Source organism: Talpa occidentalis, unplaced genomic scaffold, assembly GCF_014898055.3.
Source record: "Talpa occidentalis isolate TD23 unplaced genomic scaffold, MPIMG_talOcc4v2.1 talOcc4.17, whole genome shotgun sequence".
In the NCBI taxonomy this organism is placed as follows: Eukaryota; Metazoa; Chordata; class Mammalia; order Eulipotyphla; family Talpidae; genus Talpa; species Talpa occidentalis.
Genome location: NW_023601754.1, coordinates 43,901,000 through 43,927,707, shown reverse-complemented (window position 1 = coordinate 43,927,707; position 26,708 = coordinate 43,901,000). Strand labels below are relative to the sequence as shown.

General features: G+C 57.8%; 2 protein-coding genes and 2 long non-coding RNA genes across 7 annotated transcripts in view; 2 read left to right on the top strand and 2 right to left on the bottom strand.

Annotated features, from left to right (window-relative positions):
- Positions 1-608: 608 nt before the first annotated feature.
- On the bottom strand, positions 609-11,388 carry TOMM40 (translocase of outer mitochondrial membrane 40). The gene is made up of 9 exons (XM_037516760.2): positions 10,957-11,388; positions 10,173-10,240; positions 9,635-9,727; positions 8,648-8,749; positions 8,463-8,568; positions 2,524-2,646; positions 2,337-2,413; positions 2,116-2,218; positions 609-1,213 (listed from the first exon to the last, which is right to left on the bottom strand). The coding sequence occupies exons 1-9, from the start codon at positions 11,222-11,224 to the stop codon at positions 1,074-1,076; spliced, it is 1,080 nt and encodes a 359-aa protein (XP_037372657.1). The 5' UTR covers positions 11,225-11,388; the 3' UTR covers positions 609-1,073.
- A 1,318-nt stretch (positions 11,389-12,706) lies between these two features.
- Positions 12,707-26,708, bottom strand: part of NECTIN2 (nectin cell adhesion molecule 2) — a 28,434-nt gene continuing 14,432 nt past the window's right edge. Inside the window, exons 3-9 of one of the 2 annotated variants that reach the window (XM_037515531.2) lie at positions 24,475-24,771; positions 23,380-23,497; positions 22,763-22,911; positions 16,689-16,842; positions 14,889-14,952; positions 14,637-14,723; positions 12,707-13,719 (exon numbers count right to left, since the gene is read on the bottom strand). In XM_037515531.2, the coding sequence (XP_037371428.1) occupies positions 13,453-13,719; positions 14,637-14,723; positions 14,889-14,952; positions 16,689-16,842; positions 22,763-22,911; positions 23,380-23,497; positions 24,475-24,771 (1,136 nt within the window). In that variant the 3' untranslated portion in view covers positions 12,707-13,452. Of the gene's footprint in view, positions 13,720-14,636; positions 14,724-14,888; positions 14,953-16,688; positions 16,843-18,809; positions 19,512-22,762; positions 22,912-23,379; positions 23,498-24,474; positions 24,772-26,708 lie in introns of those variants that run through there. The other variant, XM_054697239.1, reaches the window with a different exon arrangement.
- Positions 17,781-24,340, top strand: LOC129146091 (uncharacterized). Of its 3 annotated transcripts, none has more exons than XR_008552541.1 (3): positions 17,781-17,896; positions 22,244-22,385; positions 24,285-24,340. It is a non-coding gene; the product is annotated as an uncharacterized LOC129146091 (long non-coding RNA). The 3 variants fall into 3 exon arrangements; XR_008552539.1 differs by having other exon boundaries at positions 17,781-18,239; XR_008552540.1 differs by lacking the exon at positions 24,285-24,340 and adding an exon at positions 22,633-23,022 and having other exon boundaries at positions 17,781-18,239.
- LOC129146092 (uncharacterized) lies at positions 24,721-25,866 on the top strand. Its single transcript, XR_008552542.1, has 3 exons — positions 24,721-24,917; positions 25,206-25,292; positions 25,627-25,866. It is a non-coding gene; the product is annotated as an uncharacterized LOC129146092 (long non-coding RNA).

The following is a 26,708-nucleotide window of genomic DNA, read 5'->3' as shown; positions in this document are numbered from 1 at the left end:
AAGGTACTGGGTTTCAATTCCTGATTTGAGGGGCTGGTGGAGCTCCTGTATGCCTCAACACTGAGTCAGCCCCTCCCCAGCCCAGCCTGTAGTTCTGCAGTACTGACTCTTGATTTTTCCAGGGCTTGAATCCTTCCTGAAGATCTTGAAAGTTCGGGCCTCCCCATCACAGGCCTAAAACGCCATCACTGCCTGTCCCTTTGGAATCTGAAACCACCGACTTCCCAGCTGGCTGCCCCCACCCTAGCACACAGAACATCATCCCTGTTGCTTCAGCTGGAGGGACAAAGTTCTTTGCAGTCACTCCGGCCAGGTCAGGTCAGGGCGGATGATCAAAAAGCCACGCCTCCTGGCTAGGGAAGGCCGGACTGTCCTCCCAGAGCAGGAGGGAGGCTGTGTGATCCTGGGCCTTCCCCGCTCCAAGCTAGCCCCCTGGCGGCTTGTGGCACCCTTCTGTGCCCCGACCCTGCAGCACCCCCTACTGGCAGCCATGGGCAGGCCAGGCGAGGCGGACCAAGTTGAAGGCGTTAAGTACAGGCAGGAAAATGGAGGGCTCCCATTTCACTTTTTTTTTTTTTCATTTATATTTTTTGTGTTTTTTGTTTTTCTGTAAAATGTCCCGGTTCTTCCATAACTTATAAACATGATTTATATCGAGGGGTGGGTGGGAAAGTGGGCGGGGTGGACTGACTGAGGATGGGGAAGCTCCTCTTCTTGCTGCCCCCTTGGGGCGGGGCTCAGGGCCCTTTGGGGGATGGGACGCCCCAACACCTCCCTGAGGTTGTCTGGCCACCTCTGCCCCTGGTGCTCAGCATCCCCCGTGCCCCTCAATTCCGGAATTCCTTCCGGGACCCCAGGTCCACTGGGCTTGCAGCCCCTGCTGCTCTGAATTCTGAAGTGCCCCACGGGGCCTCAGCTGCTGGGGTGACAGGTTCCCTCCTTTCCGCTGCCCCCCTGACCCCCAAGGAGGGAGGGAAGGGAGGGGAAGGGGGGCGCAGGTGTCCCCTCCGTGGCAGGGGAGGGGGAGGTGGGGTCTGCAGGAAGAAGGGTGAGGAAGGCGGGGCTGGAGGGGCTCAGCCGATGGTGAGGCCAAAGCCACACTGGAACTTGTTCTTTCGGTGATTCAGGAAGGCCCCGAGGGCCAGCGTCAGGGGCAGGGGCGGGAGCTTCTTCTCCAGGGTGGCACCCACGATCCAGTTACTGTCCACGGAGCCTGCGGGCCAACAGCTATGGTGAGACAAGTGCCGGCTCCCCGCCCTGTCCCTAGCGCATGCAGAGCACCTCCTGGAGCGCTTCCTGCACCCCAAGTGCGTCAGCCCCTATCGCACCTGGCGTGTCACTCCTGTTCCCTCTAAGACCTCAGCCCGATGACCACAGGGTTCCTCAGCCCCTCCCCGGGCTTCCCCGCTCCGGTCTTGCTCATGCCAGGTTGTCTCAGGTGGTGGGTACGTCCCCTGCCTGGTGGCCCCCGAGCGCTGTGTGCCCGGGGCCTGATCACTGCATTCGTGGCATAAAGCTGGACATGTGCATAGAGCTGTGCCCATGTCATGGAACAGGGTGCAACGCACTGAGGGGGAGCAGGGCACGGCGGAGCTGGAAGCCACACCCAGCTTCTGACAGGCTAATGACAGGGACAGGAGCCCGGAGGCGAGCGGCTGCAGAGGCACGTAAATCCCGGGGCTGCGTGACCACCTTTAGAAGCCTGCCCCTGAACCAGCCCTCTAAGGTCTGAGAGGACTAAAGGCTGGATGTCAGTACTAGCCAGTCAGACGCTTGCTAGGGGTTCTGGGTCTAGTGTGGTGATCCAACCTCTGGGAGACGCAGTTTCCAATAATAGGAGATGAGGGGGCTAGGCCGGAGAGGATCCAAGTTGCCCTCCACTTAGGAAAGGAGAAACAAGGCCTGTGGCAGCATGGGGAGGGCTGGCTGGGGTGTGGGGGAGGCAGCGAGGGGGCGCGGAGCTCTGGCCCACCCCTCGACACCTGTTCCAGGTCATCTGGAGCCTCACCAAAGCCCCACCACCCTGCTCTCTAGCATGTCCCCTGACTCACGCGCCCACTCAGAGCCGAGTCACCTCGGGCCTGTTTTCCAAGCAGGGAGACTTGAGGCCCGTACCTTTGAAGAGGAGGTTGGCCTTGGGCAGGTCCAGCTGGTAACCGAAGGAGACACTTGTGTCCTGCATCCTTGTGCTGGCCTCAAACTCCACGCCCACCTGCAGCTGGAGAGGCGGACACACACACACTTCAGCCCCCCAGTCTGGACTCGGGGTGCACAGCAGCCCCAGGCAGTGCACGCTTGGAAAGCGCGCCCTCTCAGCCGGGCCCAGGGCAGCTCACCTGGTCGCTGGCTTTGTGATAGTATGTCGCGTGCATGCCCGCCTGGCCCAACGTTACTGTTGCCAACCAGTTGTTCACTGAAAGAGTGGGTGGGGGGTGAGCAGGTTACCGAGAGAACAGGGGCATCTGGGAACCCAGGTCCCCCCCATCCCCCAGGCGGACCCCTCCCCTCGGGCCCCAGGCTCACATGTGTATTTCCCGGCTAGAGACATGACAGTGCCCTCCTCGCCCGGCCGCCGATGGTACACTAGCTCTCCGCCCAGGGCCAGACACGGCGTGATGCTCTGGAGGTAGTGGGCCACGAGGATTCCTGCGGGAGAGACGGCGCAGCATTACCTCACCCGCTGGCCGGCTTCCGCCCAGCCACATTCCTGCTCCAGGAGGCCTGCAGGCTCACCCTGCCCTCTGGTCTCCACACTGGCCCCTTGCTCTAGCGGCTCACAGGGCTCTGAGGTCAGCCCCCCGTGCGCCCAGGGACCTCAGCTGGTTCAAGCAACCCCACGGGGCTGAGGGAGTGTCCTTTACCCGCAGTCACTACATGTGCCGGGGGCAGACCCAGGCCTCTTCATCTTCAAAGCCTGGACACTGAACTACCCGCCTGCCACAAGGGTGCACCTTGGGGGGCCCAGACAGTCTGGGTACAAATCCCAGCTGCGCCCCACCACCTTAGGGCTCACAGGCCCCGCCCCACTCCTGCCAGCAGGCTACCAAATGACTTGCCGCCTGGTGCCCGAGCCTGGAGACGCAGTCCTATCTCTGGCGCCCTGGGTAGCAGACACCACAGACCCGAGCTTCCGAAAGGGAAGCACCAGAGAGGAAGAGAGAAACAAGACACCTACGACAGGGGAATAGAATCAGAAATGGGGGCCAGGGCCTCCTCGGGGGCGCAGCGGTTGAGCGCTGGGTTGCGAAGCTGCCCGCAGCCTCTGCAGCGCCGGTTCGATCCCCGGCTGCTCCCCGGCCACCGGAGGAGGGTCCCACATGGCGCGCAGACCTCTCCTGCCACCCGCTGCTCCCCTCAGCAGTGTACTTCGGTCCTTCTGCCTGCTCTGCTCCCCGCTCTGGCTCTGCTGAATTCGCTCACCCTCCCGCGCTTCTGACTGTACCCAGTGCTTGTATAAACAAAACAAACCAGCAAACAAATAAATAAAGCATGCCTCTATAAAAATAAATAAATAAATTCTGGGGAGGCCGGGTCAGGGTGGGCTGGAGCCGGCCACGACGGGCTCAGGTGAGCCACTGTGCGCATTTCCTGCCCCAGAGCAACGCAAACCCACCCCTGCACCTGAGAGCCAGGGCAGCTGGACCCACCTTTGAGGGGAAAGCTGAGGCCCAAGAAGGGAAAATGATCTGGAGTGACACTTCCACTCAGTCCATGGCCCAGGGCAGAGGGCCGGGACCCCTAGCTCCTGGGTCTGCTTGGACTCTGCTGCCCCAGACCTGGCCTCCACCCGTCTCCTGAGCACAGCCGTGAAGACCCGTAGGCTTCCAAATACAGCCACCCCCTCTTCTCGCCACACCGCCAGCCCTGGGCGCCCTCCCCCGCAGCCCTGCGTAGACACTGTTGTTTCTGCTGCTTCTGGCCGACCAGCTATGGGCCCACATAGGGGCCCAGCAGGTTGCTGGGCCTTTCCCCTATATGGACTTGGCTCGGCACCAGGGGCTGGCACGCCGCTCGGAGCTACTACTGCCACAGGGGCAGTGTGGTCACCCCGCCTGGCCCTGCTGTGTCCACCCTCGGAGAGGACAGAGCAGCAGCTCCCCAGAGTGAGAGCACATGTTCTTTCCTGTCGAAGTCTCTCACTCTGTCCTATGTGCTCCCCGACCTCAGCTCCCCTAGGGTATCCCCTGTGCCCAGATGCTTCTGAGTGCTGCCCAGCACACACGTCCTCGAAGGCCTTTTCCTCAAACACCTCATTCCTTCCAGAACCTCTATGGCCATCATCCTGCTGCCTCCTCCCCCATGGGCAATAGTTCCCGGGGCAGAGGCTTCATGGAGTCCAGTGCCTCTCAACTAGGGGCACTCAGCAGTGCAAGTGCCAGCCAGCCAGCGGTCTGTGAGGGTTCACAGGAGGCCTGGCCAGGGGCAGAGCCTGGCAGCCAGGATTCCCTTTACCCCACCCCACCTCCCAAACCTGCTGGGCAGATGCTGCGGCAGGGAGATCTGGGCGCTGGCTGTGGCCTTTCGCCTGCTCTGCTGGGGCCCACACAGGAAGGCGTGGGAGTGGCTGGGGAATGGCAGACACCCAGGGTAGATGCTCCGTGGGGGCAGAACTTGATGGGAAGGCGGGTCTTGGCTTCAGGGGTACAGTGTCTCGCCCTCCATGCTCCTAAGGCTCCAGGCCCTGGTCCAAGCTGTGCCCTCTTCCTGGAGCAGCCCTCCCCTTGCTCTGCCTGACAGGACACAGTCCTTCTAGAGATGCTGTCCCAGTCCCTCCAGGGGGTGGGGGTCAGGTGCCATCAGTCACATGTCGCTTATTAACGGGGACACCTTCTGAAAATGGCCGCTGGGTGAATGTCAGAAAGTAATCACACAAACCTAGATGGCAGAGCCCGCCCCGCAGCAAGGTCAGACACAGACCCCCCCACCCCGTGCGTGGTCTGCAGTTGAGCGAGACGTCACTGGGCAGCACGATGCATGGATAAGCCCTCAGGAGTGACGTGAAGCTCTCCTGACGGTCTTCTCAAAGCAGGAGCTAAGTGGCTGTGCGATCCTTCGTTCAAAGGTGGCCATGTCCCGAGCCCGCCCGGGGAGGCAGAAGGGGCTGTGGAGCTCTCACTCACGGCTCCCAGAAAGCGGCAGCGGCCACGAGCCAGGGCCGCACGGAGGGGACGGGCAGGAACTAGGGCTCGACGAGTCAGGCCGCCACGCAAGCTCCCGTTGCTCGGCTTCTGGGCAGTGTGGCCCGGCTGACTGAGTTCATCACTGTCCCCGCAGCCCCACTGTGAAATGGGGGCCACGGAAACACTGATACTGGGCCCCCTGGGGAAGGCAGGCAGATCCAACACAGAGCGAACCCTCAAGCTGCAAATGGTTGCCCTTTGGGTCAGACGGGATCATCCCACTGAATTGTCCACCAAGTGGTGGTCGCTGTAGTGGTGCCCCTGTGACAGATGAGGAAACTGAGGCTGAGTAGGTGGAGCCATGTACCTGAGGGTTGGTCGTGAGCTCAGCACCCCACCAGGCCCTGCAGGCGCTGTAGTTACTAGTGTCAAAGGGAGGAAGAGACACCTGTACAGACTAAGAGAACAGTGGCCTCGGGTTCCAAGGAGAGGGTCTGGGGGCCCTGCCAGAGCATCAGAGCGGTGCCTGGTGCCATCAAGAAGAGCCGGGGGCCTCCCCAGTGGCGCAGCGGTTGAGAACTGGGTTGCGAAGCTGCCCGCAGCCTCTGCCGCGCCAGTTCGATCCCCGGCTGCTCCCCGGCCACCGGAGGAGGGTCCCACATGGCGCGCAGACCTCTCCTGCTGCCCGCTGCTCCCCTCAGCAGTGTACTTCGGTCCTTCTGCCTGCTCTGCTCCCCGCTCTGGCTCTGGTGAATTCTCTCACCCTCTCGCGCTTCTGACTGTACCCAGTGCTTGTATGTATAAATCAATCAATCAATCAATCAATCTTAAAAAAAAAAAAAAAAAAAGAAGAAGAGCCGGGACTCCAGTCCAACTCCATGTGTGTCCTGGGGGAAGCATGTCCTGTCTTTGGGCCTCAGGAAGATGGGGCTCAATGGCAGAACGGACCCCACCTGGGTGTTGAGAGGACTCAAGGAGCTGTTTCCTCCCTACTCTGTCGGCGGTGCCTCAAGGGGCTAAATGAAGGAAAAGGCTGCAGACGTGCCGAGGGGCAAGAAATAACAAAACAGGAGCTGCTGTCACCACCATGCATTGGCTTGCTCAGTATTTTCCGAGCACCTCGTCTGTTCCTGACATGGTTCCAGGCACTGGGCACAACGTGGTAAGGAAGACAGGCAAGTTCCTGCCTTGAGAGCAAGATATTTCAGAGGGAAGTGCCACAGAGCAAACGAGAGCAGGGTCAGGGGATACAGAGCAAACGAGAGCACCCCTTTAGTCACACAGTCTTTGTGAAGTGACGTGTTCTGAGGCCCAGGCATTCAAGTTCCATCAAGAACGGAGAGAAGTGGGGCCTCCCTGGTGGTGCGAGGGATTAAAGCACAGCACTGTGAAGCTGTCCGCAGCCTCTGCAGCACAAGTTCAATCCCCGGCCAGGGAGCTACCCACATGGCGCAGCAGACCTCTCCTGTCCCCCCGCTGCTCCCCTCAGCAATGTGTTTCCATCAATCTGCCTGTTCTGCTCCCCGCACTGTCTCTGGTGAATCCTCTCACCTCTCGCATCTCTGGCCTGTGCCCCAGTTCGTGTATGCACAGATAAATAAATCTTTAAAAAATAAAAATAAATAAATCTTAAAAAAAAAAAATAAAAGAATGGAGAGACGCGGCCTATATACCCCAGTTCTGATGCATAAATGAATAAAAATAAATCTTAAACAAAACAGAGAAGAACTCCAAGCAGCAGGTGACAAGGTCCTGGGGTGGAAAGAACAAAGTGTCAGAAAAGCTCTTGTGGCCCAACTGCAGCGAGTGTGTGAGCAGACGCAGGCTGACAGAGGTGGTGGTGCTGACAGAGGCCATCAGGAGACAGGAAACATTCCTTCCTGCCCCCCAGTTCCCATGGGATGCAGCCTCACATAGGAGGTCCCTCATGTCCAGCTTCCCGGACTGCACTGGGTGATTACAACACGGCCCTTGCCTTTCCAGCTGCTCCCCTCTCTCCCCTGATCTCTTGCTCAACAAGCTCACAAGTAACACCCCGGCCTCTCGCCTTTGCGCACACATTCACTCAGTGCTCACTGCCCGGAGCCCGTCTCCGCAGAGAGCCAACAGCGGCACAGACAAGCAGGAATGAGAAACTGACCCTCCGAGTCACTCAAGCTCAAAGCAACAAAGACACCCTGATTCCTCCATCCAATCCATCCTCCACCCCACATCCAATCCATCTGCACACCCCACTGGCACCACCTCCAAAGCACACCCACCACCTCCTCAGCCCCTCTGGTGGAATCTCGCGGAGTCTGTTCTCCCCGTGTTGACAAGAGAGAGAGAGCCCTGTTAGAGACGAAGACAGATCCCTTCCCTCAGAAACCTCCAGTGCCCTCCCTCAGAGGAAAGGCTCAAGTTCCAGAAAGCCTTATGTGATCTGGCCTGTCGTTCCTCTGACTGCTATTACCCTCCCTCCTTCCCATCCACCGCAGCCAGGCTCCTCCTTGATGGTCCAATAAAGGGCTCCTACCGCAGGGCCTTTGCACTTGCTCTTCCCCGTGGCTGGAACGCCCTGTTCTGTACATATCCTTGGTTCCTTCTCTCCCATCCACTGTCACGCGTATCATGAGGCTTTCTCTGAGGGCTTCACCCACGCTCCCTGGCGGCCTCTCTCCTGGGGGCCAAGCATTTTCATACAGTCCCAGACCCCTTTTCCTGAGACACCCATCTTACTTGTCTGCTCCACTGGAAATGCACGCTCCCAAAGGGCCGACTGAACTCTTATTCACTGCTTTGTCCTCAGAGCCAAAAATATACCCAGGACACACAATAAATACTCACTACGGATGTAGAGAAATCCGTGAGAGACACCCAGAGACCAAACCAGGGGAACAGGAGGAAGAAGCTAGAAGCTCAGACAGAAGCCAGATGGCCCTTGCTCCCGGCCAACCCAAACTCAACAGTCTCCATCTCAGACGCCCCCACCCTCAACTGTGCCCCATCGCAAGCACAGAGGCCTGTAACAGGCTAAGGACGGCTCACGTTTCCTCAGGACCCGTTACAGGCCGTACCCGCTTGAAGCTTTTCACTCACGTGAACTTTTAAGACCCACTATACTGTCCCTAGAGAGGGCCCCATATTACAGAGGAGGACAGAGGGCCCTGGAGTGGGTGGAAGGCGCCCGCGACACAGGTGTGTTCACGGGATACAGTCTCTGCCGGGAGCCTGCTGTCCTGGGCACACTCCTGCCTCCACCGTCTCTCAGCTGGTGGAAAAGGAGGCTCGGAGCGGGGAACACTGTTGTTGGTACCACCGGGACTGGGTTCTGACTGCCCCCCTAAGCTCTGTGCCTCTTACCTGAACCCACCAGGACATCCGGGTTCCCCAGGGTGACGGCTGCTGTGAAGTCAGAACCTCGATACTCCCCGTCCACTTGCCAGTTCACAAACTTTGACTGCTGGGTCTGTAGGGGAGAAGGCAGGTGTGGGGGTAGTCAGGAGCTCAGCGTGCTTGGGGGAGCAGCTGACGCGAAGCCCACTTACCTGGATGGCCATCTTGGACCTGAGGCCTGGGCCCAGCTGGTGAATCACCTGAGCATTGAGGCTGCCACTATTGTCCATGTCACCCACCAGCACGGGGAACGCCTGTGGGCAGAGGGCAGATGTCTTAGCATTACGGAGGCACCAGGTTGGAGGCCAGAGGTCTGGAATTGTGGTGAGAAGCCTATGATCAGAAAGCCTCGGATGGAGGTTCCCTCTTTCTAAGAAGCACTCCTGACCTCCTAGCACCTGCTGGGCTCCCACGGCCTTTGGGATGCCCCATGTCAGCCCAGTCAGGATTATGATTTGCAGGGAACGCGTCTGTTTCCCCCCCACCCCAGCTAGACCATGACCACTGTGGGCCTGCTAGACTTAAATGGCATCGGCAACACCACACACGGCTACTTCAGTCTCTGCTGTGTCCCCTGTACTGCCCAGCCCAGGGCTGCACAGAATTGGGGTACAGTGAATGTTTGTTGAATACATTAACCTATTGAATGGAAACAGTTAATAGAAGCAGAGACCTAATTCAGTTCTGCAACTTCACCTGTGTCCTGCCCCCGCCTCATGTTTGTCCCCCTCCCCCTCTCGCCTCTGCACGGCAGCACAAGTATCAGAGATCATTCAAAAGCACAAATCTAAGTCTTTCCGGAGTTCAAATCTTTGTGTGACTCTCCAGTGCCCCCTAGAGAAAATCCAAATGTCTAGCGTGGCTTTCAAAGTCCTTCACGGTCTACAGGCCAAGCCTGTCTACTCTGGATTATCACTGTCTAGTGACAGGGCTGTCCCTGGCCTCATGGAGCTGGGCTGAGAGCATGGTTTCAGAATGAAGAAATGACAACTTCCCACACACCCTGGAGACACAGTCCCCGCCCCCCAATACCCTCAAGAAGCTCTGGCTGCCTCTTGACAAAGCCCTCTTTTCCTGATGTTTGGCTACATGTTTGTTAAGATAGAAGATACAATGAATAACAATAAAAGGAACCTCACCTCTGTGGGACTGAGCTGCTTTGTCCCCACATACGTCACCCCGAAGTGGTAATTGGACTCTCCAATTGTGCTGAGGGCTACTGTGTGGTTCACCTGGGAGAAGAGGGAGGGTTGTGGGGATGAGTGACTGCCCCCTTAGCGCCCCCTGCAATAAACCCAGCCAGAGGCACACCTCACTCCCAGCACAGCTCCCCTCCAGCCTGGGATGAGGGATACTTTCTAGTCTGGCTTCCCCAGGAGGGAAGAAGAGTCAGGGCCCCCTGGGCCAGGCCAGGCTGGAGACTGGAGGTGTGGCCAGATCAGGTACTTGGGGTGGGGCTACATACCTGGTACTTCATTCCTGCCCGGGTGTTATTTGTGGGTGGGATATCTCTGGACTTTGGATCCCTAAGCCTATCACTGGCCCCCACTGAGCAGTGAGCTTCGCTTTTCCAATATCAAGAAGCCCAGCCCTTTAAGAAGGACTAAGAGAGTTGTATGTGCAGATGCAGGATGGCTGGGATGACCTCCGGAGGATAAGGTCACCAGGGAGGCTCACCTGGAAGTGGTTACTCAACCCCTTGTTGACTGTGAGCTTGACACCTTCCATCTGAATGGGAAACAGTTCTGAAGAAAAGAAATGCTGTCACCTTCCACCCTACACACACACACCAACTCTCATTCCTTCCTTCCCAGTGCTCCCTTCTCCAGGGACCCACAAGCAGAACACTGAACAACATGCCCAAAGAGCAGAGCCAGGATCACCTTAGTGGAGGGGCCAGGACGTGCATCAGGAGCCTTGCCTGCGTCCACCTCTCAGCGCTAGCCCCTACCTACTACCTGTGAGCCTCCAGACAAGCCACTGTACGCCAAAGCTGTCATACGTAAGGTGAGGGCACCAGCACATGGAGACACTGCGAGGATCTGACGACCTCGTAGGTAATGAAGGCCAGAACAGTGCTCTGTAGGTCTCCATCGCTTTTGCTCGAGATTATCCCAAAGCAGGATGCAGAAACCTGAGGTTCCCCACCTCCGTTAGACCCCTGCTGACACCGTGACCTTGGGCCTCAGTTCCCTTCCCGAGCATATGGGGGAAGTTGGCTCGGGGGATCCCTGGGGCCCCCGAGGTGCCTGAGGCCGTCTTTCCTGCTAAGGCGTTCCAAGCCGAGGTTCCACCATCTGATCCCATCGTTCCGAGCCCCAAGTCCAGCGTTCCACCACCTGATCCCAACGTCAACTCCTAACGCTCCGTGACAAGATTCCCGCGGTCCGGCCAACTCCCAAGGTCCTCGGGCGCCGCCCCCGCCCCGAGCCCGGCCGTCACCCCGGGCCCTCGCCCTCACCCTTGCACTTCCGGTGGCACTCCTCGAACGTGCCCGGGTTGGGCAGGCAGCCGCAGGCCCCGTCGTTCGCGGTCCCTGCGGCGCTGGCGGCCGCCACCCCGGGGGTCCGTTCCGCGCCCCGACCCGCGCCGGCGCCCAGGCCGCCCCCGAGCGGCGGCAGCGTGAAGCCCGGGGGAGAGGGCGGAGGCGGCGGGAGTCCCACGAGGGCGGGCGCGGGCGGCGGCGGCGGCCCCGCGGGCGGCGAGCTGGCGGCCAACACGTTCCCCATCGTCGCCCGCAAGGGGAAAGGTCGGAGGGCGGAGGTCAGGGCCCGCGCGCTCCGGGTCTGGCACCAAGTCAACCCCGGCCCGGCTCCGGGCCCCGGCCCTCGCTGGCGGCAGCGCCTGCTCCCGGCCTGGGATCCGCTCCCACCCCGTGCGCCACGCGCAACCGAACCCGCTGCCGCCGCCGCCCCGCCCCGCTCAGCCCATTGGCTAGGCGTGCCCTGGGGTCCGCCCACCAGGCGCGGGGCCCCGCCTCGCCATTGGAGCCAGGGCTGGAAGTCCCACCTCCCACTTTGCATCGTATTTTACCATTGGCTCTCGCTCAGGGCCGAGCGAGCACGCCCCCCCGCCCTTCCCATTGGCCCGAGGTTTCCGCGCTGATTGGTTTGCGACGCCGCGGGTTCGGGCGCTCGCCCGCCATTGGCCGGAGGTGCGCACCTTGGGACGCCCCCTAACAGTTCGTCTCCGCCCCCTCCAGACGGAGCCCTTCTTTCGACTCCGCCCCGAGGCGAAGTTGCGTGATAACTGGTCCGCCTCGGCCAGGGCGGCATTCTGATTGGCTCCGGCAGCTCCGCGGGCCGACCCTGTGACGTCAGCAGCGCGGCGCGCTCATTGGCTACACGCCGGGGTCGAGGGACACGGGTCAAGGTGGGTTGCGCCGCAGAGGCTGCTAGGCAGCAAGGTCAGGCCTCGCGTCCCGCCAGGCTCCGCGGCAGAGGCGCAGCCCCCTAGTCCGGAGTCGCGGACGGGCAACCGGAAGTGCCGGCCCTTCCCACAGTGCCTCGGGAGAATTCTAACCGGTTACGTGAACCTTGTCCCGCTTCTCGTTACCCACAATGCCCCTTACCAGCTTAACGCTACAGTTGCCGTAGACCCACCCCTCTCGTTACCCAGCAACCCCCTGCGCACCCCGCCCTCCCCCACCCGCGGCGCGGTGGCTTCTATCTTTGGCCCATTCATTCCCGTCCCATTACCCAGCATGCCGCTCGCCCCATTCATTTCAGCGTCGTATTTTGGGCCCATTACTCATCATGCTTGCAGCTCCCGCTTCTCCATTATTCATCCCTCTCTGTCTCTGGCTCATTCATACAGATCTCGAACCCGTTATGTCCTGACCTGTCACATTTACATCTTTGCCTCTGGCCTATTCTTAGCATTTATCCATTAAACCCAAGATCCTTGTACTTAATTACTGCCGTTTCTATTTTCGTTCCGTTTATTTCTATCCACTACTCATTAGACGGTTGCACTGATTCCTTTCCACGAACCACCTTACCCCCCACTCGCGACCCTCCTTACATTTTTGCTCACTATCCCCTCACTAAAGGATTCATCTCACATCGTTGGCCCTTTTGTTTCCGTCGAACCCCTTTTGACTTCCAGTCGGAGTCCCCTCAAGCCCTGGCCCTGCCATGCGTTAACCCCCTCCCCTTCATATCCCACAGAACACACAAGTTGAGACCTGGTCAAAGTATAAACTCGTTATTTTGTAGGAAAGGCTATATTACAAAACAATAATCACACCCCCTACCCCCACCCAGGTGACCCACTTCCCCCCCAGGGAGATGTTTGGGTCCTATCCTACTGGACAGGAGTAAAAGGACTCAGTAGTCTTCAAAGTAACAGCAAATTCTTCTCCTGAGGCTGGACCATCAAGGCATACACAGCACGAAGCTCATCTGCCCCTGGGCTGGGCTTAATTCCCTATAGACAAGAACTAGGGTAGTGGGGGCTCAGTACCCCGAGACTCCTGCCCGCAGGAGGGAGCAGATGGGGAAGCTCTGCCTTGGGCTGAGGAATACCCTCCTTCCCACCTTCAGACAACAGGGTTGGGGGGGGGGGGCGAATGTTGCTCTGCTGCCTGGAGGGCTCAGGTCTGAGCAGCAGGGTGCCCCCAGCATCCATCCCACAGTTACTGAAGTTTACTCTCTAAGCACAAATCATAGGTTTGGGTCTTGAGATTTTGGAGGTGCTGAAATGGGGCGGGGGGAGGTCACAGTCTTAAGTCCTTGGTTCAGAGAGATGAGATAAAGTTACCAAATTTGCTAGTTTTTCCGGATCAGAGATCCTGGACTAGAGGTCATAGTGGAGCCACCAAGGTGGGGGGCACAGATGAGGTGCAGGTGTGTTAACTGACAGTGACCTGGCCAGAGGTCAGTGGGCACTACCATCCCTGGCAGAAAGTTGAGGGATTAAAAAGTGAGAGGCAGTGAGAGGGCAGAGCCGTGGCAGCTCACACATACATGGCCCGGGACATGACAAAGCCTTTGCCCTGGTAGGAATCAGAGGGACTGGAGTAGGACAGGGCGTCGTAGATAGGGTTGATCTTGTCCAGATAATCTTCCTCCTCTTCCTCCTCATCCTCCAGGTTGAGGGAAACCCCCTCCACAGCCGATGGCCCTGGAGGCACCAGGATGGGGGACCCCAGGCTTGTGGCCCCCAGGAGTAGGGGCCCCGATCTCTCTTCCAAGGTGGGCAGCTCATGATATCGAGGCATTTCCTAGGGGTGGGGTGGGAATAGGAGCTCAAGGTCACCTTCAGATCAAAGAGAAGCCCAGTCTGCCCCTGGATACCCGAACTCTGAACACTCACCCCTGCAACCAGACCTGACCTCACCTTCCCACTTAGCCTATCTCACTGGGACAATGATATGGCTCGTCCCTAACTCAAAGCCCAGAGCACGGACCTCATCCTGTCAACCCTTAGCCACCCCTCTGATTTTTGCTGCCTGGCTCCATCTTTCCCCATGAACCTTTGACTTCAGTCTTGACCTCAGCTACTTAACCTAAATAGCCTCTTGAACTTTTTTTTTTTTAAAAATATAAGAACTGGGGTACAGTCAGAGGCGTGAGAGGGTGAGAGGATTCACCAGAGACAGAGCAGGGAGCAGAACAGTCAGGCTGACTGAAATACACTGCTGAGGGAAGCAGCGGGCGAGACAGGAGAGGTCTGTCGCGCTATGTGGGTTTCTCCCTGGCCGGCTGGGAATCGAACCCGCGGTGCGGAGTCTGCGGACAGCTTCACAGCGCTGCGCTCAACCCGCCACGCCACCGGGGAGGCCAGCCTCTTGAACTCTGACTTATTTCAACCTCAACATCTGATCTCGGACCTCTACACACCACTGAAGGTGAGACCATCTGTCTTGTCCCTGCTCCAGGCAAGGTCTCAGGCAGAGGCAGGCGTCCAACCCATTTCGATTGACAGAGGGACTTTTGCTCTATCCTCATGGCCCTGGGCTTTTCCAGTCGTGACTTTCCCTACTGAAGCCTAATGACACGTTGATGCTCTAAGCTCTTGTCAAAGACGCAGCCCTGACCTGGAGTTGTGACCATTAGTCCTTGACGCTCATGTTAGGGGTTGACCCCTTTACCCTCAAACCCAGATCCATATCCACCCTTGTCCTCCCCCAGGTCCTACCTGCTCAGCACATGAGATGCCAGCATCAAAGTAGGGGGTCTTGAGTGGGCTGTGCTCTGAGGCTCCCAGAGTGAAGAGCTGGGAGGGCTGGGGTGGGAGGGGGACAAGTCAGGACCTTCCCCTTCCCCATCGCCAGCCTCTCCCTTCCTTCCCCCACCACCTCCCCTCCTCCCCGCCACCTCCCAGTTCTGGCCTGGTTGGGAAAAGCTGGGGTAGAGGTGGGGTAGCCTGGAGTACCCGGGAAGCGCTCACCATCTCTGGCTCCTCCAGCTTTGCCTTGGGGGTCGGGGGCTTGTACGACGGAGGTCCCTCCAGGCTGTGGGGTAGGAGTTCAATCAGGTGGAGGTTAATACTGAAGTCCTCCACCCCAGGCACCACCTCTGCCTGACCCCCCCTTTCTACCATGCCCAGCACTGTTCTCTGGCTACCCCCTACTTCCTTCCATGAATTTCTCTTCTAGGAAGCCTCCCTGGCCCTCTGGAGGGTCAAGGACTCCTGTTACGTGGAGCTTCCCTCTTGGGGTGCTTCCTGAGTTTCTATTTGTTCTTTCTGATCATCCGGTGACCTTACCCACCGTGTGCCACGTGAAGGGAAATGAGATGTGTCATCGATCCCATATTCCCAGAGCCCATTAGGATGGGTTCAGTCAATTTTTATTGAAAGAATGAAGGAGTAGGTGAATGAAGTTCTTTCCTGTGCCCCAATATGTTAAATTCCCTCATTCCATTCACCTACAGACAGAGCATCCTAAATACATAACAATGATGGGTGCTTACTATGCCTTCTGTCCTAAAGATGTCCCTTCCTCCAGGAAGCCTTCCCCTGACACTCTAGGCTTGCTCAGGTGCCCCCCTCACAGCTCCTTCAGCCTCCCTAGCACACCCCTGGCCATGCTTGCCTGTGAGTATCTGGGCATGGGTGTGTCTCCTCCAGATTGTGAGCCCCAGGAGGACAGGGCCAGGGCAATTTTGGGCACCACTGGGTCTCAGCATCAGTGAGGCACAGAAATGAGATCAGCGGCAAGCCGTTTTCACGGACTAGATCATTAAGACAAAGGTTCACAAACTTTCTTGTGCATCTGATTAACTCAGGTGACTCATTATAAATACAGACTTGTAACAGTTCTGATTCAGTGAATCTGGTGTGAAGTCCGGGAATAGGCATTTTCACAAATATGCATTTTTACGCAAGTCCCCCCACCTAGAGTGTACCTATACCAGGCAATGTGACTTCAGAGGTATTGCAGAACCTCCAAATGCTTAATGGCTGAATAAATTTCAGCAAGTGGTTTCAGCTCTCTGAACATTTTTCCTCTTGGTGGGTATCATTAGTTCCCTCTGCAATGTAGGACTCAGTGATAAAGTCCCATGTGTGTGGACACTTTTTAACTGTTTGTCTTACGATTGTGTTTCTAACCTCCAGGGCCTGACTCCAAGTGGGCACCTTCTCAATACGTCTTGAACCAATGACTAGATGAGAAGCTTCATATTGGTCACATATGTCAAATGCATCTTACCAAGTGTGGCACCTAAAAAGTGCTCTACCCAGAGAAGTGAGGCTAGTTTCCCTCAGTATCCAGTCTCCTCCTTTCTGCTGGTAATAAGTTTTTAGCTGGGCACAGCACAGGGCCACCCAGAATGAAGACTACATTTCCCAGCTTCCCCCGCAGCTGGGTTCTGGCTAATGGAAAGTGAGAGGAAGGGATGGGGTCCCTCTATGTCCTCTTCCCACTTGAGGCCAGGATCACGTCTGGTTGTCACGTACATAGACGAGAGAAGAGTGGGGAGCCATCTTAGAGTGTGAATTGAGGGCCACACTATAGGGAAGGGGGAGCAATAAGCTAACAGGAGCCTGGGCTACCTGCCATCTTCACAGAGCTGAACTGTCACACTCACACTTTACGGGAGACACAGATATGGGGATGGTCTTTCAGTGAAGTCATAGTTATTTGGGCAGGGGGGGTGTCTCTGTTTCATGCAGCCATCATGGCTAACTTTTCTCTCCTTCATCATCCCCGTGTCCCCCAATCGCTTCTCAGGGCCCATCACTCACTCATCCTCCTCCTCTGCTCCCTGCAGTGTCTGCTCCTTCTGTTGCTGCCGGCAGATGAGGATGCCTGTGGCAGCCACAGCGGTAGCAATGATGGCGGCGATGATGCCTCCAATGATGCCACCCGTGGCCCCTGCACCTGCCGTGTTGGGGGTGTCTGCAAGAAGAGGGACAGTTCGTGAGGGGGGGTCTCCAGCAGGATACCATGGTTTCTTATCCCCAGCTCCCCCACCCCCACCTGTGACCTCCGCCTCTTCCAAGGGCAGGGGACATTCATTCATTCAATTAACCCTTGCTGAGCACCTGCTGTGATCCTGGTAAATCAAAGGCACAAACATCTCATCGCAGGGAACCTGTGTTCCGGTTGGGCAGAGGCCCACAGCACAGAAACAAACACCACAGTGCACATGCAGGTGGCAGGTAAGTGATACAGGAGACAAGTGGGGGGCGGGGGGAGGTGGTAAGGAAGTGATGGGGCAGGAGCTCCACAGGCAGTCAGACTCTTAGCAGGAGGTGACATTTGACAAAGACCTCGAGGTGTCAGGGTGAGCCGGACCATCTGAGGGCGTTCCAAGGCAAAGACCCTTCCGGGGAAGGCTGAACCACCGGGAGACAGCGAACAAGGAGTGGGTGAGAGGAGAGCTGGAGGGTGGGGTGGGAAGAAATGGCAGAGGGCAGAGCTCAAGGCAGAAAACGGAGATGGGTGGAAGGGGACGGCAACCCCTCATTCACGACAGGAAGCGTCGTCCTGGTCAGATCACATGGAGCACATGGGAGCTCCTCCAGCCAAACAGGAAAAGGGGTCTGGAGAAGCTCAAGGCCCCCTGGGCCTCTCCTTTGTAGTGCTTCCCATTTCCTGCAGCTCTTTCTGGAGCAATTCCTGTTTACTTGCCAATTCTGCACTGTGAGTGTCCAGGACCAGCCATTAAGAGGGGCCCAGCATGGGCCCTCAGAGGCCTGCCGCGCCCAGGGACAGAACTCACCCCTGCCCTGCCGCACGGCCTCCCTTGGCGGGGTGGGGCCGGAGTGACAGACAATTAACCACCAGAGAAAATAACGCGTCACAAAAAAGCAGCCCCCTCCCTGCAGGTTTCATCAACCCAGCCAGGCAGATGACAGAGATGCCCGGTGGAGGGAGGTCTGCTCCCTGGGCTCTCCCCGGGCTGCGACGTCGTCCTGTTCCACAGCCGGTGTCCTCTGCAGGGCTTCAGGTGGGGGGCAGAACATTAGGGCCTCCGTCCACACACCAGCGTCCTAGATCGACTGTTCTGCTTGTCGGTGGTATTGACCCAAGCCTGGGAGGGCAGGCCTGGGTCTTCCTCAGTTGCGAGGCTCTGTCCCGGCTGTATCCTGGGCAAGAGTGAGTGGAAGTCCGTCCTGGTGGAGGGGATGAGCTGGCCAGATTCCTCCTGCCCTGGAGCAGACAGAGGCCACCTGCCTTTGACAGAGGTGGCCGCAAACCTGGCCACAGGGAGCAGAGGTGACTGGGATTAACCTGGACCCTGCCGCTCCCCCACCTCAGCCCCCAGCCTGGGTGCGGGAGATTTAGGTGAGGTGAGTGAGAGAGATGCAGAGCCACAGGCCCTCGCTCCCCTTGGGGCTGGGTCAGAGACAAAGGGAAGAGGAAGGAACCTGGGAAAAGCCACCGTGGGGTGTGGAGAGGTGACATTTTGCTGGTTTCTTAGTACCTTCTTCACCCAAGATCCTCCACAACCTGGGGGAGGTGGGGTATGAGCCCCTAGTGGATCAGATAGATTACAGCAGCTCCCCCCCAAGTCCAGAACCCCAGTACCCCCCCCACCTCCCTCGACTCCTCCCATCCTGGGAGTCTCATGCCTCCCACCAATCTGATCCCTCCACCCAGGAAGGCAGCCTCTGCCCTGGAACCCCCCAAATCCAAGTGCCCCAGTCCCTAAGCCAGGTTCTCCTGACCTGGGAGGGTGGGCAGAAGGAGCTGAGGTGCCCACCCTGTCCTTCAAGGGCCCCAGCCTCCCCATGTTGAGCCCCATTAGGATCTTACTCCCCAGGACTCGTTTCCATTTTTCCCACCCCCTGGGACCCAGCAGTCCCTGCCCCGCCCCCAAGGAGGGGTCCGATGTATTACAAGACACCCCCGATGTTTTCCTCCAAGGCATTTATTAACTCCTGAGTGTCACGGGGCTGGGGCAGGTGGGAGCCAAAAAACCAGTCTCTGGGGGGGGGGGGTGTCCTCTGTGGGCCCCATTACCCAGCGCCCCCGCGGCCTCCCTCCCCCGTGCGGCCCTGCAGACAGCAGTCCAGTGTGGGACTCCACCTCCCTCCGAGTCCGGGAAAGTGGGAGGTAGCGTTTGAGCTCCAGTATCATCCAGGCGAACCAGTCCAACCAGTCTGGAAGCCGGGGCTGGCGGGCGGCCGTCTGTGTCAGTCTGTCTGAGTGTCTGAGTGTCTGTCACACGTACACCGCCCTCCGTGAGATGAGGGAGCCGTCCAGCTGGGACTCCATGTCGTCCTCTAGCGCCGGGGGCGGGGGCAGCATGAGGCCCACCTCTGCCTTCTCCTCGTCCTCGTCCTCGTCCTCGTCCTCCTTGCCCTCCGGCCTCAGCGGGACGGGGGCCGCGGGCGTCCAGAAGACCGGGCCCCCGTTCCCAAACACCTGAGTTTTCGGATCGTAGGATCCTCTGTCGTCGACGTCACCTCCTCCTCCTCCGGGGCTCTTCCTCCGCCTCCTCATCCTCAGCAGGATGAAGGCCACGGACCCCCCAGCCAGAAGCAGCAGCACGAGCAGAGTCCCCCCCACAGCCCCCCACACCATTGGACCCACGTCTCGGGGCAAGGCCCGGGGGGTGTCTGAGGAGAGAGGAGGGTGAGAGAGAGAAAGGGAGACAGAGGTCAAGAGGATACGTCTGGGGGCAACAGGGGGGGCATGACAGGGAGTGAGGGAGGTGACTCTGGGCAGAAGGAGGGGAGAGAGCCGTTTCACTCTCAGCTACAGGAGGGGTGGGGTGGGGTGACCACCGGGGGGCCTCAGGTGGTTTCCTTGCACCCGCACAGGGTGTTTCAGAAATTGAAACTTGCTAGCCAACATTTCAAAAACCCGCTTTCACCAAAAGTCTAGATCTTTTTGAGGGGAGAAACACGTCAGATCTGGCAATGCCCAGTTTTCACCTCCTCCACCTGGGACACGCTGAGGGGCTCTCACTTAAGTTCTGAGGTCAAGCTCCTCAGATCTCGAGGGGGCTCCTGCCAGGATAGGGTACAACTGGATTTGAGCTCAAAGCTGATGCTAAAGCTCTTTGTACTTGAGAGAAGGGGGCCGGAGAAGAGCTGGGGTAGTGTGATAACCGCCCCCCAGAAGCTGGGAGCATTGGGGAGGACCATATATGGGGATGGAACCCATGAAGCCCACTGCCCTGACTTCCTCTAGTGCTCCCTGAAGTGGCCAGGCAGCTGGGAGGGGAGGGGCCCAGGGGAGGTGCGAAACGAAGCCAGGGAGCACTGAGGAGGGAGGCGGGGGGGGGGCGGGGACAGGGACCAGGAAGGGACCCACATCAGTGACAGACAGACAGGGACACTGATGCGCCGCACCACACACCCCTCCCCGCACCCCGTACGCAAGAGGGGCCAGGACCCGGGCGGGCTTCTGGGGGTCACAACCTAGCAAGTTAGCAAATCAGTTTAAGTGACTTGTAAGGAGCAGTGGAAAACAAAAATAGAACAGAAAACCTTTATCTCAAGTATGAAGGATGAGTACTATTTTGAGGAACTTCTGGGGGGGACACATGTCTACTACACCCTGGGAGTGTGCCTCGGAAACACCTGGAACCAGCTTTAGCGCGTGTTGGTACATTAGTTGGTTTCTGGGGTGGTCTTTTGGAGGACAGCATGTTCTCTGTCTGTGGGTCAAAAGTTCTCCCAAATCTCCCCCGTGATGCCTGGACCCCACCTGTGTGCCCGTCTATGTTTGCAGTGGCGTGGACCCCAAATCACGTGTCTGGGACCACATGTCTGAGACCTTCTGGCCACCAAGAGCCATGAGGGAGCGCACTCTCTAGGCCAGGCTCTGGGTGGGCACACTCCTTTCCTAACAGGATTTCTAGGGTGCTCAGTGTGCCCCCGTTTCTGTTGGCATCCTCTTTAGCCATGTGTCACGGCTAGGATATTTTGGACCATATGCGGGTCTGTGGCTACTTTGTGGGGGGGTGGGGGTGTCTTTCCATAGAGCTGAGTCTTTCTCTGAGGTGTGAGTCCGTGTCTACCCCAGGTTCCCGATGGGGCTCTGAGGATGTGTGTGCCACTAGGTGCAGACTGCCCGAGGGCTGAAGTCTGAAGCCAGTGCGTTCTCTTCAGGGGAGTATGTTTCTGGCAGTGGACATCCCTGAGGTTTCTGTGTATTTGAGGGGTGGCGGGTGCCCTGTTTTGGTGATGGTGTTTTCCTCCAATGGCCCTTCAGTGGGACTGTCTCCATTCTGCAGGCTCCACGCCTCGGGGGTGCCTACTGTGTATGCATGGGTGGGGAGACCAGTTTCTCAGGTGTGTTTCTGGGGTAGAAGTTTAGGGGTGTATTTCCAGTTGGGCTTCTCACTGGCTGGGTGGGGCTGACCCTCCCGGGGTGTGCCATCAAGGGCAGGGACTGTGTCTCCCTTACCATTGTCTTTCCAAAATCAAGGCAAATGGCTGGCCATGTGCAAACCTCAACAAATATTTGTTAGAAGAGGCCAGGCTGTTGAGAGAATCTCTATAGTGGGTCCCTGGAGTTTCTGAGCTCCAGCAGCTCTGAGGGAGTTGCTGAATTTCTTGTTCAGTGTCTGTAACAGTGTTTCCAATCCGTGTATGTGTGTGTGTGTGTGTGTGGTGTGTGTGTGTGTGTGTGTGTGTGTGTGTGTGTGTGTGAGCACGTCAGACGTGCTGAGGGGCCAACTGTCCCTCTGAACAGGTTGCTTCTCACTGTGTTTGGAGTTAAGCGTGTCCTACCTGGAGTCTGAAGTCCTGAAATGGGGGGGTCGGGGTGGGCAAGAGGGAGAGAGAGAGAGAGAGAGAGAAGGGGGAGTGGAGAGGGAGAGAGAGAGAGAACGTGTATGTGTGTTAAGATTAGGTCTCGGGAAGGGGGCATATTTCTAGGTGTGAGTGTCTGTCTGTCTTCAGGCCTGTGTCTGTGTGTCTGTCTATTTCTCCTTCCAACCACTGAACCCGCACACAGGGGCTCAGGTGTCTGCACAGGCAACGCTGCATGGCTTGTGGGAGTGCTGGGAGGGTGTTCTGAAGACGTCTCTTTGCCGCGTGGAGTCTCCGGGGCTCTGGCCAGCTGTCACATGACTTTAATCTGGGTCTTGGAGGGTGCTCCTGTGCTTGGGGGTGTGTCTTGGTGGCAGTGGACTTGAGGGCTTGGTGTGTCTGTTTTGATTTCCATGCGTCTGTGTGGGCCCTGCAACCATGGCTCTGACAGGAAGTGGACTCTGTTCCCAGCCCGGGTCCGGGTGTCTCTGGGTGTGTAGCGAGTCCCAATAACCCTCGAAGGTGTGTGGGTCAAGCTGTGATTTGACCCACGGGCCTAGTTTGGCGTTGTCCTTTTTTCTTTCCAGCTGCATATCTTGGGGCCTGCCCATGTTTCTGAGTTCTCACTGGGGAGGCTCTGAGAACTTTCACTTCAGACACAGCGGACCGAACCCAGAGAAGCAAACTTCCCAACCTGCGCTAAGACTGGTTTCCAGGCCAGCACTCACGGTAGGAAATCCCGGTTTCTGTTCTTTTCAGGTCTCTGTGTGATTCTGTGAGTGGGGCCTGCTGACCAGAGCCAGGCAGTATCCTGGGTTTCTTCCTGAAGCCCATTCCGAGGGCTCTACTTTCTAGGAATCCCCAGCACGGGCCTCCACCTCCTAACTCCTCTGCCATCACCTACCCTGTCAACCCCAATCTGGACCCTATCCTGGGAGCAAGAGAGCAAAGCCACCAGGCCTTCCTCTCCCAACAGTGAGGCGGGTCTGAACCCCTCCCCAGGCTGGCAGCACAGCATCCCTGGAGGAAGCTCCAAAACCAGAGGGGCGGAACAAGTGGGGTGCAGCCCCAAGCTTCGCAAGTCATCCCTAAAGCCCACTACTCACCTCGAACAAGGACAACCTGCTCAGCGTGGCCTGAACCCATGGCATTGGTGACTGTGCAGATGAAGGTGGTGTTGACCAGCTTGTCCACCGAGTGGATGACCAGCTGGGGGCCGCGGGCTACAGCTGAGGCTGGGAAGACGCCTGAAGTCCTGGAGGGTGTGGGGATCACATGAGGGGGACGATAGGGTCATAGACTCTGTCCCTGATGACATAGCCCTCAGGAGTCAAATTCCATATACCTAAAAATACTGTTTGAGACCCCAAACCACCAGCTTCCTCTTTCCAAAGGACTTACAGTGTCCAACCCCTGGTGTTCCTCCCTCAGACCCAGGAGTCCACACCCAGCCCCTCCTCCCTCGGACCCAGGAGTCCACACCTAGCCCCTCCTCCCTCACACCCTGGAGTCCACACCCAGCCCCTCCTCCCTCAGATCCAGGAGCCCAGGTCCCCAACCCCTTCTCCCTCAGACCCAGGAGTCCACACCCAGCCCCTCCCCACTCAGACCCAGGAGTTCATCCCCCAAATCCTTCCTCCCTCAGACCTGGGAGTCTTGGCCCCAGCCCCTCCTCCCTCAGACCCAGGAGTTCAGCCCCCTGGGGTGAACTGTAAGGACTCACGTGCTCCAGTCAAAGCCCGTGGGCTCAGGGTTGCTGCGGACCTCACAGTTCAGTGTGGCCTCATTTCGGCCAAGGTACCAGTTGTCATCATAGCCAGAGATGGAGACCTCAGGGGGGTCTGGGGGAAAGAGAAAGACTGGATCAGTGATGGAGACACCCTAGAGAGGTGACAGGTGAGTGGGTAGATGGGAATCCTAAAGGAATGATTGGCCGGGGTCAGGCCAGTGGAACCGGTCTGGGGTTGATTCCTCCAGATGTGTCTGCCAAGACCAGTGTAGACACTGTCCATGATGCCACTGAGGATTTTGAGGAAGTTACTGTTCAGTGCTGGCTGTGTGAGGAAGCCTCTGCAGAGAATGTGTTATTTCCAACATGACTGTATAGACAAGGGAATGGGTACACTGACGACATGGCATGGGAAGCGAGTGTGGACAACGCTGAGCTGGGGTGTGGAGAACGTATGAACAGTGATGGAAGTGCTGAAGTGACTGTGGTTAGGGTTCATGGGAAGACTGCGGCGGGGAGCCTCTGTAGGTGCCATCAGGGGTGTCAATCTTGCAGTCTCCGGGAGAGCTAGCATAGAACATACTGGGTAGGTCAGTATTGACAAGGCCCAGAAAAGCCAGTGTAAATCATGGGAGGCGGAGGCTGGTGTAGACTCCAGGAGAGCCAGTGTAGACCCTGCCCAGGGAGGCACGGTGGATAGTGGGAATGGGTGTGTGGAGGGCAACAATGTTGGGTTGGGCCTTGTAAGCCACAGTCTAGTAAGGCGCAGTGTCAGCTGGGGTCGATGGGAGCCAGAAAAGAGTGCTGGGGCGGGGGGCAGCTGTGTGCTGGTAAACCAACTCTCTGAGAAGGAAAAAGGAAGGAACAGAAGAATAGCCCTGATTCTGTCCTTGGAACAGTGCTCCCCGCGGTTGATTTCAAGCTATCAGGACTTCACTGGAGCAGAACTGGAAAGAAAGGTATGAAATTGGCCCTCACAGACCCCTTCTGAGTCGCCCCGGTTGGGGCAGCATGAAGAGAGCTAGGGGAGCTAGCTAGGGTTGGGACAGTGCTGGTGGGGTGCGGCCGGCCGGGTCCTGATGCACTCACAGCGCACCGAGAGGGTGACGGGCAGCAGGGCCGGCTCCTTCAAGCTCTCGTGTTCCACTTTGCAGGTGACCTTGACACCATCTGCTCGGCCCAGGGGCACCAAGGTGAAGCGGCTGGTGACAGTGACCGTGCCAGGCAGGGGCCCCTGCTCCTGGCTCTCTCTAGCCTCGCCATCCAGGGGCGATAACCAGGAGATTCGTGCAGGTGGGCGGCCCCCTTTGGAGACACAACGGGCCACGGGCACAGGCTCCAGGCTGAGGGTGACCTCCTGTTTTTCAGCGTGGTTCTGGGGCTCGGCTGGGGAGAGAAATAGAGGGAATGAAGCACTCCTTCCCTATAGTCACTCAACAAACAGCAGCAGAGCAGAGTGGTTAAGCCCCAACTGCCTGGGTTCAAATCCCACGACTGTTGCTTGGCTGCTGCATGGCTGTGGACACAAATCTGTACGTCGGTTTCCTTTGTAATGTGGAGGGCGTAAAAGTTCCTACCCCATGGCATCATTGCGCGGATTAAGTAAGTTGACTTAGCAAGAACTTTGGACAATGGCTGGCATGCCATATGCTGTCTCAGTGTTAGCTATTACATTGTCAGTTCTACTCTGCGCAGAAGAGCAGAGACAGGGCTAAGAGCCCGGGAGAGATTGGGATTTAGAGAGAAAAGGCAGGGAAGGAGAATGTGGTTCAAGGTCCAGCTGCGATGGCCGCGTACTTCTTTCCTGTAATCACCCTCAGATCATGGAGCCGGAAGTGGGATAAAGACCACAGAGCTCCCCAATGCTGTCATTGGTGGCCCTTTTCACCCATTCTCCTGAAGACATGGTAAGATATTAGGGAGAGGGGGGAATCCCTCCATGGGCAGTGACAACCCAGAGTTACTGGAATATGTCCATTAGCAAACTGTCCCCCACGTTTGGACCGTCAGCTCTAGCTGCCTTCTAGAGGTCTCCCTTTGGGCTATCTCTGGAGCTTCTCCATGTGGCACACACCTGGTCTCCCTCCTCCTCCTCTCCTCTCCCTGCCTCCTCTGCTGTCATCGTCCCTCTGTCTGCTCCAGGTACCCGCACCCCACAGCCCCCACTCCCACACACGCTAGGGTCTGGAGGATTTTGTGTCTGGGATGCTCTGACCTCCCACCTCTTTCTCCACCTCTCAGTCCCACTTCCTCAAGGGAACTCGCTGAGCCCGACTCCCGTGAGGAACACTGGCTTCACTTGCCCTTCCAGGAAAGCAGAGTCCAGGAGGGCCTGGGGCACAGCGGTGCTCGCTGCAGAGCTCTTCAACAGAACAAATGATTGCACGGGAAGAGCCTCTTGTGAGGGGCAGCAGGGGCAGGAAGGGTGTGCTTTAAATTGTGGAAAACAACGGTGGTTTCAGGGTCCATTGGGAAAAGGAAGTATCGATATTTACCCAGGGGTGGGGCAGGGAAAACTTCTCAGACTTTCTGGGGCGGGGAGGGAGAAAATAGTGTCCAGAGTGACGTGCCTTCTGGAACTTGACCAGGGGTGTGATCCCCAGGGAATCCCAAGATCTAGTAAGAAATAGTACCTTTCGGTGGCCATGAGGGTCTTCCTCCTGCTGGAGCGAGAAGCCTGGAGTCCTTCCTGATCCCCTCCTCCCTCAATGCGGGAACAAGTGTCTGCTGTCTCTGCGCTGCGCACCTCTCTCTGCCCCACAGCTTCCTACCTCTCGTAAGTCAGTGCTTTCCCTCCCGTGGTCTCCCGATTCCACCTTTGTCCACCCCTCCAAAGGCCCCGCACACAGCAGCCAGTCATCTTTTCAGGATTTCAGCAACCTGGCGAAGGTGCTCTGGGGCCTGTGGAATCCTCCACTGGCTCCCGCTGGCGCTCAGGATAAAACACAGCCACCTTCACAGGCCCGAGACCACGCCCTCCAGCCCTGCTGGTTTTCCCCTCCTTGGCCAGCACCCAAGTCCTTGCCACCAGCCTCACAACCTTCCTCTCTGTTCTGGGCACAGGCCAGGCCTACCTGATGTCCCTGCTACTGCATATGCTATTCCCTCTGCTCTCCCAGACATTCCTCTGCTCCTGGTCATGGTGGCTCCTGCTCCCGCTTCAGGACTTGACTAAGAGTTGCCCAAACTCTTCTCAGACACGCCACCGGGTCCTTTACCCTGAGTGATTACGACATCCCATGTTGTCTTTCTTTGCTAATATAATTATTCTCGAGTTAATGATTTCCAGATAGTTAGCCCCACAGCCTCTACTTGGTCAAGTG